A 12441-nucleotide genomic window follows, 5' to 3' on the forward strand; every position below is an offset into this window, starting at 1 on the left:
GAAAAAGTATACCCCCAAACACAATCTCGTTGGCAGGTTGTTTCTGTGGATGGCATTGCAGTTTGCGATCACAGGGAAGTAATTGCCTATCATAAACTATTCAAGTCCATGTGGTTTTGGAGTATCAACAGTATCAACAGTAATCCAGTACAGCTGGATCCCAGAGTACATACTGTGAGGCAATTGCTGTGTTGGCATATTCCCTTCTTGGTTCTGGGGCAGAGGGAAGGAGGGAAGGATATCACTGTTGCTGTGTGGATGAGCCACCACAAGAACCTGTAAAGCAACCTCTAAAGTTATCCTTGATAACTTTAAGACAGACATGTCAAACACAAGGCCCGGGGGCCGGATCCGGCCCATGAAGTGGTTTCATGTGGCCCGCGAAACCATCCTGGAAACAGTGAGGGAACGGCCCCCACTGCCTTGGCCCTGGCCCAGAGACCCTCCTCCTGCCAGAGACCCTCAGATCTGTCCCACTCCTGCCCAGGCCCCCATAGGCACCCGTGATGCGAACGATGTAGAGCTGGCCACGCCCACCCAGTAGGCCATACGCACTAGCCACGCCCACCCAGTAGGCCATGCCCACCCTGGCCACGCCCACCCGGCCCCCTGAGGGCAACCGCAATGCTGATGCGGCCCTCAATGAAATTGAGTTTGACACCCCTGCTTTAAGATATATGGATTTCAACTCCCCAGATTCTCCAGCCAACAAAGGGAAGTCTACACACCTTAAAATTGCCAAGGTTAAGAAGCTCTGTTCTAGAGAGACTATTCCTTTCTCAATCACTTTCACCTCCCAGAGAATTGGGTGAAATAGAACTGGCACACAACAAATAAGCATGCCTTGTCAACAGTCATTCTCATCAAATTAACTCTTTAGCCTTCTTTGTTTCTATTCCTTCCTACACCAGGCCATTTTTTTTTGTTAAATATACGTTTTGCAGAATTTTATAAATTTGAATCCTGTATCTGTCAATACCATACTTTTATTTTAACCTTAAAAAGCTGGCACAAATGTCGTAATTTTATGTAGTTGAATATAAGCTGTATCTTCCGAAACCAATTTTAAAAGATAATTAGAAACATTCATTTTAATATTTTTTTTCATCAAGATTAAAGAGTTAATAACAAGATTTAAATCATCTTTAACCTGTTCTTAATGAAATTATTTAACATGACATTTACACAGTGCCTTTAGCACACAAGTTAAATATTTTACTTTATTTGCCCTTTCAAAGTAACTGTAGAGGAGATGTAATAACAATCCAATCATTGTCTTTCAAGAGAGGCAACTTCCAATGGAGTGTTATAACAATATAGCCTTAAAATGGCACTTACAATTCTTCTGCAAGGCTACTTACAACTGTTGCTGTGCATAGACACTATTTTGAAAGCAGGGGCCACTGAATTAGAGAGTATAACAACTGAAATGACCCTTCCACGTCATCTAGTGACTAGTCCCTCCTTCTGTAATGATGATGATGATGACGATGATGATAATAAAGTTGGAAGGGACCTTGGAGGTCATCTAGTCCAACCCCCTGCTCAGGCAGGAAACACTATACCATTTCAGACAAATGGCTGTCCAGTGTCTTCTTAAAAACTTCCAGTGTTGGAGCATTCACCGCTTCTGGAGGCAGGTTGTTCCACTGGTTAGTTGTTCTAACTGTCAGGAAGTTTCTCCTTAGTTCTAGGTTGCTTCTCTCCTTGACTAGTTTCCATCCGTTGCTTCTTGTCCTGCCTTCAGGCGCTTTGGAGAATAGCTTGACTCCCTTTTCTTGTGGCAGTCCCTGAGATATTGGAACACTGCTATCATGACACCCCTCGCCCTTCTCTTCATTAAACTAGACATACCCAATTCCAGCAACCATTCCTTATATGTTTTAGCCTCCAGTCCCCTAATCATATTTGTTGCTCTTCTCTGTACTCTTTCTAGAGTCTCAACATCTTTTTTACATCGTGGTGACCAAAACCGGATGCAGTATTCCAAGTGTGGCCTTACCAAGGCGTTATAAAGTAGTATTAATAGTTCATGTGATCTTATCCCTCTGTTAATGCAGCCTAGCATTTGTGTTGGCATTTTTGGCAGCTGCAGCACACTGCTGGCTCACATTTAAGTGATTGTCCACTAGGACTCCAAGATCCCTCTCACACTCACTACTATTGAGCAAGGTACCACCTATACTATACCTGTGCATTTGGTTTTTCCTGCCTAAATGTAGAACCTTACTTTTGCAAGAATCCACTTTCACAACAGCAGCAGAACCACTAGAATTCTGTGCACACAGACACTCATGGATAAATCCTCAAATGGTGTTAACAAAAATCTTAGTAGTTCCACCCTTCCCCCATTTTTTTTACGTTGAGCACTGTACTAATGTATTGGACTTCAACTCCCACAAAACCTAGAAGCAGATGCTAGATAAGAATTGTGGGAATTATAGTCTACATCTTGCAGGACACATTGGGGTTGGCTATCCTGCACAGGAATTTGGTTGGGAAGTTTTTTCAAGAAACTTATCTTTTTATATTTTTATTCTTACACTTTTAATGTGACACCTTTTTAAAAGAAGGATTTTAAAGCATTAGGAATGCAGCAGCTGAGACTCTGGAAAGAGGCTGGACATAAAAGGTGAATGATGTAAATAAAGTGTTGCAAGTACAAAAAGAGTTTCACATGATATCAAGATCTTGTTATGACAGGCAATGCAAGCTGTTCCATCAATAGCTTTAATATTTTTCTTTCTTCCTCATTCCTCATTTTTAAAATAGAAGCTGAACATTTATTGCAATAAATTGTAGCAGACAGGAAAGACAAAGACTTCTCAAGATAACATCTCTACATGTGTGGATATTTTTAGACTGATTTCTTTTTTTAAAAAAGGCATAAGAATTAAGGGTTGCAAAACTTAAGCATTTCAGCTACTCAAGAATACTATTTGCGGGAACTACGGGTTCTGTCCACTAAACCTGACATGGAAGTCACCAGGAGTGAAACTCGACTAGAAATTCTTACCCTGTAAACAACCTTTATGGAGAATTCATCGGGATTTACTTTGGCTAAGACTTCAATCTCGGTACGCCGGTCCCAAATAGCGCATGCCTAAACAGAGTTCAAAATCTGATCTAGACAACAGAACAAGGCGACCTCTCGATAAAGAGCCCCATAATTCCCACTGAGCTTAAGGCTGCAATCCTGTACACCTGCGTCCCGAAGAATCCCTCCCAAATCTCTGCGCCTTTTGCAGAACTGCAAAAGAACCAACGTCCCGCTCCTTTCACCACCACCCCAAAATCTGCGCGGGGAGTCAGTCCAAAAAAAAAAAAAGCGGAAAAGTTTAATTCTTTCCAAATCGGTTCCAACTTGGATCGCCACTCCCGAGCAGAAGAGGGAGGCTTCTTGAAGCTCCACGCTCCGTACCCGCGCAACCGGCGCTTTAACCTTGGGTCTCAAGCCCGATCCCCCGGCCCCCTAAAGGATCAGGATGCGCAAAAAAGCGCCTTGCAGACTCGACATCCCCACTGCCACCTTCTCCACCCGGCGCGCCCCAAATACAGAAGTAGGCGAATTCGCCACGGAAGAAGAAGAAGAAGAAGAAGAAGAAGAAGAAGAAGAAGAAGAAGAAGAAGAAGAAGAAGAAGAAGAAGAAGAAGAAGAAGAAGAAGAAGAAGAAGAAGAAGAAGAAGAAGAAGAAGAAGAAGAAGAAGAAGAAGAAGAAGAAGAAGAAGAAGAAGAAGAAGAAGAAGAAGAAGAAGAAGAAGAAGAAGAAGAAGAAGAAGAAGAAGAAGAAGAAGATCATCTAGCTGCCCGTCGGCTTCAAGAAGCAGCGCGGGGAGATCCTCGCCCGCGCTCGAGCGAGCCTCTCCTCTCCCTCTTTCCAGCCCGACCTCCTCCTATGGCGGTCACCTGTAGAAATAGTGGCCGCAGAACATGCCGCCCAGCAGCCTGCAGCCCAGCGGCGCGAAGCTTGGCGGGTTGCGCAGCGCCAGCAGAAGCGCGGGCACCAGGAAGGCGGGCAGCTCCTGGAGGAACCAGGCGGAGCGGGCCGGCAGGTGGGTGCAGCGCGGGGTCTCCGCGGCGTGGTTTCCCCCCGGGTTTGGCTGGCGGGGCTCGTGCTTCCCGTAGCCCGTGGGCCGGTGACAAAACACCAAGTGCAGCAGCCCCAAGATCAGCATCAGGACGCTCAGGGTCATCACCAGGCTCGGCAAGCAGTGCATGTTCTCCAGTCCGGCCGAAGAGGCGCTCCGGCGACGACGGAAGAGGTCAAGGCTAAGCCTGCCAGTAATAGAACCGGCGAGGTGAGAAGAGAAGGAGGAGCTCGGCCGGCCCTGGGTCGGCGGGACCCGCCTCTCTGCCTTTCGCCTGGGCGCGCAACTTGAAATCTACCCGAGGCTTGGCAGACGTCAGAGCGCTCTCTCCCTCCCCACACCGTCATCCATCCACCCCCCACGCCACCCCACCCCCGCTTCTAGCTAAAGCGGCTCAGATTCGGAGTTCGCGTTTGTGCCCGCTTTGTCCTGTGCGGAGGGTCTCCCAAGAACTTGTTTGCCTTCCTGATGCAAACTGCGCTACTGCGCGATCTTCAGGATTCCCAAGCCCAGAGACTGGAGTCAGCTGCGCTCGGACAGCGGGTGAACCTGCGTCCGGTTCGCAGGAGACTGCGAGAAGGGAACACTTAACTGGATTTGGGGTTATGTGAACGTTGTGATGTCTATGGGGATTCTCCGTCCTCCAGGTCATAGCTGTCCCAAAGATGCTTTTTCAAGAGGCAACTGGACTTTCTTGCTTTCCTCTGAAGACGTTTCGCTTCTCATCCAAGAAGCTTCTTCAGCTCTGACTGGATGGTGCGGAACCCGTCTTCAAAGGAAAACAAGGAAGCCCAGTTGCCTCGTGAAAAAGCATCTTTGGGTTCAAGTTGTAATAATAAAGGCAAGTCCGTTGCTTTTTGTGGTTTCTGGTCCGACCTTACTTTACAAGAGAGAATTTCTTTCGATTCAGTCCCGCTGATCTTGGCTGACTCAGGCATTTACAATGTCCTTTCATATTTGCCTTTTCCTTTCACAGATTGACTGATGTAGCATCAAGTCTTCCTAACTTGTAGTGATCACGTATCTAGATTTTTCTCTGTCATGGTTTTTTCCCATTCTGGTTTTTCAGGTCTTCTCAACTCATCATTACTTTTGATTAAATCTGTCCACATTGCTTACTGGTCTTCTTCAATATGAGCCAGCAGTGTGCTGCAGCTGCCAAAAAAGCCAACACAGTGCTAGGCTGCATTAACAGAGGGATAGAATAAAGATCACGTGAAGTACTAATACCACTTTACAATGCCTTGGTAAGGCCACACCTGGAATACTGCATCCAGTTTTGGTCACCACGATGTAAAAAAGATGTTGAGACTCTAGAAAGGGTACAGAGAAGAGCAACAAAGATGATTAGGGGGCTGGAGGCCAAAACATATAGGGAACGGTTGCTGGAATTGGGTATGTGTAGTTGAACGAAGAGAAGAGTGAGGGGTGACATGATAGCAGTGTTCCAATATCTCAGGGGCTGCCACAAAGAAGAGGGAGTCAAGCTATTCTCCAAAGCACCTGAAAGCAGGACAAGAAGCAACGGATGGAAACTAGTCAAGGAGAGAACAACCTAGAACTAAGGAGAAACTTCCTGACAGTTAGAACAATTAACCAGTGGAACAACCTGCCTCCAGAAGTGGTGAATGCTCTAACACTGGAATGTTCCATGACTGGACAGCCATTTGTCTGAAATGGTATAGTGTTTCCTACCTGAGCAGGGGGTTGGACTAGATGACCTCCAAGGTCCCTTCCAAGTTATTGTTATTGTTATTGTTATTGTTATTATTATTATTATTATTATTATTATTATTATTATTATTATTATTATTATTATTATTATTATTATTATTATAAAATAAAATGTGGAGATATGATAGCATCTTCCAAAGGGGTACTGGGACTTAAGGGCTGAGTTTTGTGTCTCCTTGGTGTAAATGGTTTTCTGGCCAAGGTGTTCCAGAGACCACCCTTTGTTGCTCCTGAAGATGGTTCATGCCCACAGAAGTCAGCTAGACTTGCAGATGGACTCTCAGTGCTCACAGCAGCAAAGTGATTGCCATCATGCATTTGCCAGTTATATGGCAGCCATGTGTCTGAACCCAGTTTAATAAAGATAAAAGGGTGGCCTGAAAATTATTATTCTGAAATCAGCCTCTTCCAAGATGATGTGAAATAAATTATGTTCTACAATTGCCTGGAGCCCACAGTGTATTAAGCCAAGTCATATAATGGCAGGGATCTGGCATTTTTTCTTCTCAGAATGATCTTGCACAAGGTACTTTCTGAACTGTAAAATGCAAGCTTGGGATGTGTGTGTTTAGATAGAAGAGAGAGTGTGAGTGAGTGAGAGCAGGGGGGAGGGGAGAGAGTTAGTTTAGGAATGTTATTTAAGGGTTTCATGGCTTCTAGAACTTTAAAGTTTTTCACTGCTTCCCATAAATAAAATATTGATCACTGTCATCAGAAAAGCTTCTGGTAACATGGAAGTCCACATGCAATCCTGAAGGTTGAGGTTTCCCCCTCTGACAAGACTACAACCAAGCCATTGTACTATATCAAATGCTCCTACTTGATTCATTCTGATAATGTGAGAGCTTAAATAATTCAGTTTTATAACACATTGCCTAAACCAGGGGTCTTCAAACTTGGCCCTTTTATGACTTGTGGACTTCAGTTCCCAGAATTCTTCAGCCAGGCACACTGGCTGAGGAATTTTGGGAGTTGCAATCCATAAGTCATAAAAGGGCCAAGTTTGAATACCCCTGGCCCAAACTCATGGTTCTGGCTAATTCTAAAATAAATTAATAGTAGGTGTAGGCCTGTAAATGGAGAATGGCTGGGATCTAAGTAAGAAACCAGATGGAAATCATTGTCCTGCAACCAATACAAACTGGAATGAAATCTCTTGTGTGATTTTATCAAAAGCCACATTATTTCAAATTGTGAAACCAGGAGACTGAGAGTTCTAGTCCCTCCTTAGCCATGAAAACCATCTGGGTGACTGACCCAGTCACTTTCTCTCAGCCCATCCTTAAAGGGATGTTGTTTTGGGGAATATATGAAGAGTAAAGATTATTAGGTATGTTCTGTACCTTGAGTTATTTATAAAGTGATAAAAATGGGATAAAAATCAAATCAATAAATACATTCTCAGAAAGGTTAGATCAGGGGTGTCAAACTCAATTTCATTGAGGGCCGCATCAGCATTGCGGTTACCCTTGAGGGGCCGGGTGGGTGTGGCCAGGGTGGGTGTGGCCTACTGGTTGGGAGTGGCTGGAGTGTGTGTGACCTACTGGGTGGGCATGGCCAGCTCTACATTGTTTGCGTCAATGGTGCCTATGGGGGCCTGGACAGGAGTGGGACAAATCTGAGGGTCTCTGGCACAAGGAGATGGGACTGGGGCAAGTGCCGAGGCATGGTCCACTGGAGGAGCCTCACTGTTCCTCTCAGGCCATGCATGGGGGGGGAGGCTGGATGGTGATGCGGAGGTCAAATGCCCAGCCTTGCCCTCAAGCACCCACAGCACTAAGCCCACACCCACTTCCCCAAGGGGGTGCCCAGCTGCTGTGCTTGCTCTGCTTAGCCAGGTTGCTCATGATGGGTATGAGGGCAATGTCAAGAGGGAGGCCCACTTCCTCTCCATGTGAGGAGACCTGGCTTTGTTTCCAAAGCTTCCTTAGCAATAGGATGGGAGACCACCCAGGTTAGGCCAGGAGGAGGGGGCAAGGGGATGGTGAAAGGGCAGCAGGGAAGGACTAAGGCAGGACTTCCCTCAGACCCTCCCTCTCCTTCTTTCCTTCTTTCCTTCCTTCCTTCCTTCCTTCCTTCCTTCCTTCCTTCCTTCCTTCCTTCCTTCCTTCCTTCCTTAGAACAGAATGATGGGAAAATATTTGAGATGAGGGAGGGAGAAAAACAGGCAAGAAACGCAGATGGGGAAGTGTCATCCTTCATGAGGAATGAAGAAATGCACCATCGCCTGGAAGTGGCCAGCACATGGCCCTCTCCTCACAACGCCGAGAGGCTGAGCCGGGTGGCACAAATCTGAAGAGAAGCACAACGCTGTCCAGCCCCTAGCCTGCCCGAAGTAGGCAGGGCCATGTGCTGGCCACTTCCAGGCGATGGTGCATTTCTTCATTCCTCACAATGGGTGATACCTCCCTAGCGTGCACCCAGGGGGTGGGGCTGATGCGGCAGGGGCCGGTCCCTCACTGTTTCCAGATGGCCTTGTGGAGCTAAGACTGAATGTATTTCAGCATAGATGACCACCACAGAATTGTACATTGACTCCTGGCCGACCTGGGCCAGAGCCCAGGCAGCGGGGGCTGTTCCCTCACTGTTTCCAGGATGGCTTTGCGGGCCACATGAAACCACTTCACGGGCCGGATCTGGCCCCCGGGCCTTGTTTTTGACATGTCTGGGTTAAAGTTTTGTGATTCCTCTGGATTTCCTGGGCAAACATCTTGTTCTTGCACTAGGGAGAATTTTTTTTTCTGCTTGTAAAATTGTGCATTCTATGTGAAAAATTTATATGTAGCCATTACTTTAAAACATAAAGACTCTTCTCTCCAAATTAGGTTGGCACAAAATCCATAGCAAAGTGCTTCAATTGGCAAACAAGCTAATAAATATTTCTTCACTTGTTGAAAGGGAAGCTGAATTATGTTGTTTTGTTAGATTTCTGCAAGGCTGGAATGATCTGGCTCTTCCACCTCCAACCCTCTGGCACTCCTGCCAGGGAGCTACTGGAGCTCTGATATGGGTGCAGGTCTGTCAGTTGTTATGGTTTAAGATTTTTTCTAAAGGGCTTTTGACTATTATTGCTATTTTTGTTATGCCCTTTGTTTGATATCATGGATTCTATTGTTGCTTTGATTTCTTTGCCACTCCGAGTTTTTGGTAGGTGGGCAGCCATATAAATATGTTTAATAAATACATTTTGCCCATGTTTTGAATTTGCAAATATGGTTTCAACCCATATTATCCCACCTGAACTTATAGCCCTGGAATATCTGCACATGATCTTCAAAGGGAGACCATGTCAAGTAGACCAATACACGTATGTATGTTTTTATGAACACGAACAATCAGAGGATATGATCCAGTTTGAAATTGTTTTCTCTGCCAGCAGGTTGTTTCCTAAATATAGAGAAGATTATCTCGACTTTTTTTCTCTGCATCAAAAATCATAAAGGATACGAAGGCAAGGGCTGAAGAAGGAATTATGAGGCGAGCTATTCTCTTCAACAGTGGGATTGCTCTATCATAACAGAAGGTTTTTGCAAATAGAGTCATCTTAATTGTGGGCTGCAGGTTTTGGACCAGTCATTGTACAATAGAAGCATGCTTGATTTAGCAACCGATTGGCAATGCCGGACTACTGGTTATGCCTTTACTGCTTTGTTGTGCTTTCATCCCAACAATGACAGTTCTATGTCCGGTTCCTCCAACCAAAATTGACTCTTCTTTCACTAGCATGTTTGAAAAAGAATGCAAAGTAGATCGTGGGTTCTGCATGTGTCCTTGTAGTCAGAAATAACAGCCAGAATATAATTTTCTTCAGCAATCGCAGAGGAAACAAGGTTGGTTATACGTAGTTTAATCCTTAGTGAGGAAGCCATATTATGGAAGGAAGGACACTTTTATGTACTTCACTGTTGTGTGATTATTTGAAAATAGTAAAAGTAAATGTTGATGGTTTAAAATCAAAGCAGGTATGTTAAAGAACCCTGGCAGTATGCCAGTACCCATTGTTCTAAGTGCATGCTTACACTTGCTGAACATTTGCCCAACTTTGCTTTTCTTGCCAGAAGGTGGGAAGGAAAACAATGCTAGGTAAATCCAACCAATCTCTCTCTTGAACTTGGCCCAGAAAAGTTATGTGAAAGCAGCACCAAGTCAGTTTCTCTTACAGAATGGTGTTAAACAATGGAGTCAGTAACATTTTTTCAACTGGTTCAAAAACTAATGGATGGTGTCTACAGGAGTTGACTGCAAGAGCTCTAAATACTCACACTTCTATGTTAAGTTTAGGATAATGAACAGAAATGTGTATTAAAAAAAACCTATGTGAATCACAGCATGGATACTAATGCAGCCTGTCTCCATTCTAAGTGTAGCGGCTTGACTAAAATAATCCTATTGGACTGAAATGAAGAAGTTGGAATATGAATTATCTGGCCTGAGCACAGAAGTATATGCAGGAAAGTGATTGACCAGATTTTATCAAGATAATTCTACTTGCAGATGTTACGCCATTAGAAAGTGAATTAAATCTAAGGATGGAACATTTTGTGTGAATACACTTACTGAAGTTTATCCGATACCTAGCGTGCTGTAACATGCCTTTCTATAAAGTGCTTCAATCCATATTCCTGACATAGTTTTCCAAGATTTTGTTTTCAAAGATCCATGTGATTATGAACAAATGGATGTTCTTATTAAAAGGTATACTATAATTATTTTGTTATCTCTTTATTGGCCAGAGTATGAGAATTCAACATGCAAAGGACAAGTTAGCTTTTGCCCATAGAGACCTTATTTAAAGCTCATACTAAGCCAGGATGGTTTTGATTTAATGTATGTTGTGCACCCAATCACTGTTCTTTATAAATCATTGTTTTAGCAAGTTAGTACCTAACAAGCCTACTGTGATTATACAATAAGAGATTATTAAGTAAATGATAATTTTGTGCAATGTACTGAATGAACCCAATGGAGTGGGCACGGTTTTGGGATGACGCATCCAGCCCGTGGGCCTGCAGTTTCACACCCCTGGTGTAGAGACTGCTGTATGGCTGTATGCAGGAAACTGCATTGGCAGAGTAGCAGCCCTATATAATCGTTATCCTGGATTCCACTTACTGGGTAGCCACTGTTTCACTGTTCCGTCCTTACAACACATTACTGTGTATGCAGCTTGACATGTAGCTAAATCCACCTATCCTCCGATAAAACAGACCATGTGTGTAGATCTGAATGCTTTATTAAAGGAACAGGATGGGTGAAACTGGGGGAAAAATAGAAATACATATGATAAATATCCAAATACAAAATAAGCAGCATTGAGTTACTGTTGGACATAACAATTAACAAATATAGATAAATTTAAATCTTATCAGCGATCTTGTGTGTATGGGATGTTGGTTTTGTCCATGTGCCACAGATTAGGCTGGATTCTTCCTGGTGCTTCTGCTTCCCTCCAAATGCTAAAGAAAATGGAGTCTGGCTTCCCAGCGTGCCCTTGTTCTTCGATTGAGGGTTCATGGGTAAAGGGGTTGGGTTAGACACACACACACACACACACACACACACACACACAAACACACTATATGTTAGGTCATGACAGTCCTGATAGAGAGCAACAACAATATATAGAAACACTAGAATTTCTCTTTAACAATTCTCTGCTAAAGGGTAAAAGAAGAAATGCTTTTTTTTCTAACTAACCCACAAGTGGACAAACTAGAAGGGAACATGTCAAGTATGAACAGAAGCCAACAGCAGTGTACAAAGTTCAATCGGTGGAAACCCCAATGAAAAACAGGTGAGGAAAAGCCTTGGTGTTTGTTTTCTCAGATGGGTAGGGAGTGCAAAAAAAAGAGGTATTCCACAGTATTGTCCCAACCAACCACTATGGTTAAAGCAGAAGAAGGGGTTGAATGTCCAAAAGAGATATTGGAAGCCAGCTTCATTTCTAGTCATTTACACAAAAGAGTCATACAGCTTTTGGCTGCAATGTGGAAAAGTTATGCATATATCATCAGTGAATAATCCCTGAATTATGTTTTTCTGCTTTAATCATAATAATTAATTAAGATTTTGGAGGTTACACTCAATGGTTAGGCAAATCTAATTTGAAATAATAGCCTTATTTGCTCATTTATTTATTTCAAAGATTCATATGACTGCGCAGTCTTAAGTACAGTTCACATATAACAATTATCATTATGCAAGGATTAATTGAAACATATAATTTTCCTTCTATAGTTTGAAGTAGTTTAAGCGTTGTGTCTTTCTAAACTACATCTGTTCACGCTACTAACATGGCCTAATAGCATTTTTGTTTTCTGCCATGTCATAAAGTTCCCAACCTATTGTAATTCATTCTTAGCGAAATGCATTAAAGCAATAGTTTCCTCCTTATTGTGCTCCATCAAAGAATTGCCCTAAACAGTGTGCTAATGTGTGCCATCAAGTCTCTTAGCAATCACATGAATCAATTTTTCCCCCACCACGATCTGTCCCTAATCTAGTCCCTCATGTTTTACATTACATGCACTGCCTATGTATAAGTAGTCCTTGCTTAGTGACTACTTATTCAATGACCATTTTAAGTTGCAATGGTGTTAGATCTAAGGATGACTGGAT

At 43.6% G+C, this 12441-nt stretch overlaps 1 protein-coding gene across 1 annotated transcript in view; it reads right to left on the reverse strand.

Moving 5' to 3' along the window:
- Positions 1-4218, reverse strand: part of SRD5A2 (steroid 5 alpha-reductase 2) — a gene marked incomplete at its 5' end in the record, with an annotated part of 30371 nt that extends 26153 nt beyond the window's left edge. The window contains one exon of the mRNA XM_083348814.1: positions 3908-4218. Coding sequence (XP_083204940.1) covers positions 3908-4218 — 311 coding nt within the window. The remainder of the gene's footprint in view (positions 1-3907) is intronic.
- Between the last annotated feature and the right edge of the window lie 8223 nt (positions 4219-12441).

Source organism: Vipera ursinii (assembly GCF_947247035.1).
Source record: "Vipera ursinii genome assembly, chromosome: 1".
Classification (NCBI taxonomy): Eukaryota; Metazoa; Chordata; class Lepidosauria; order Squamata; family Viperidae; genus Vipera; species Vipera ursinii.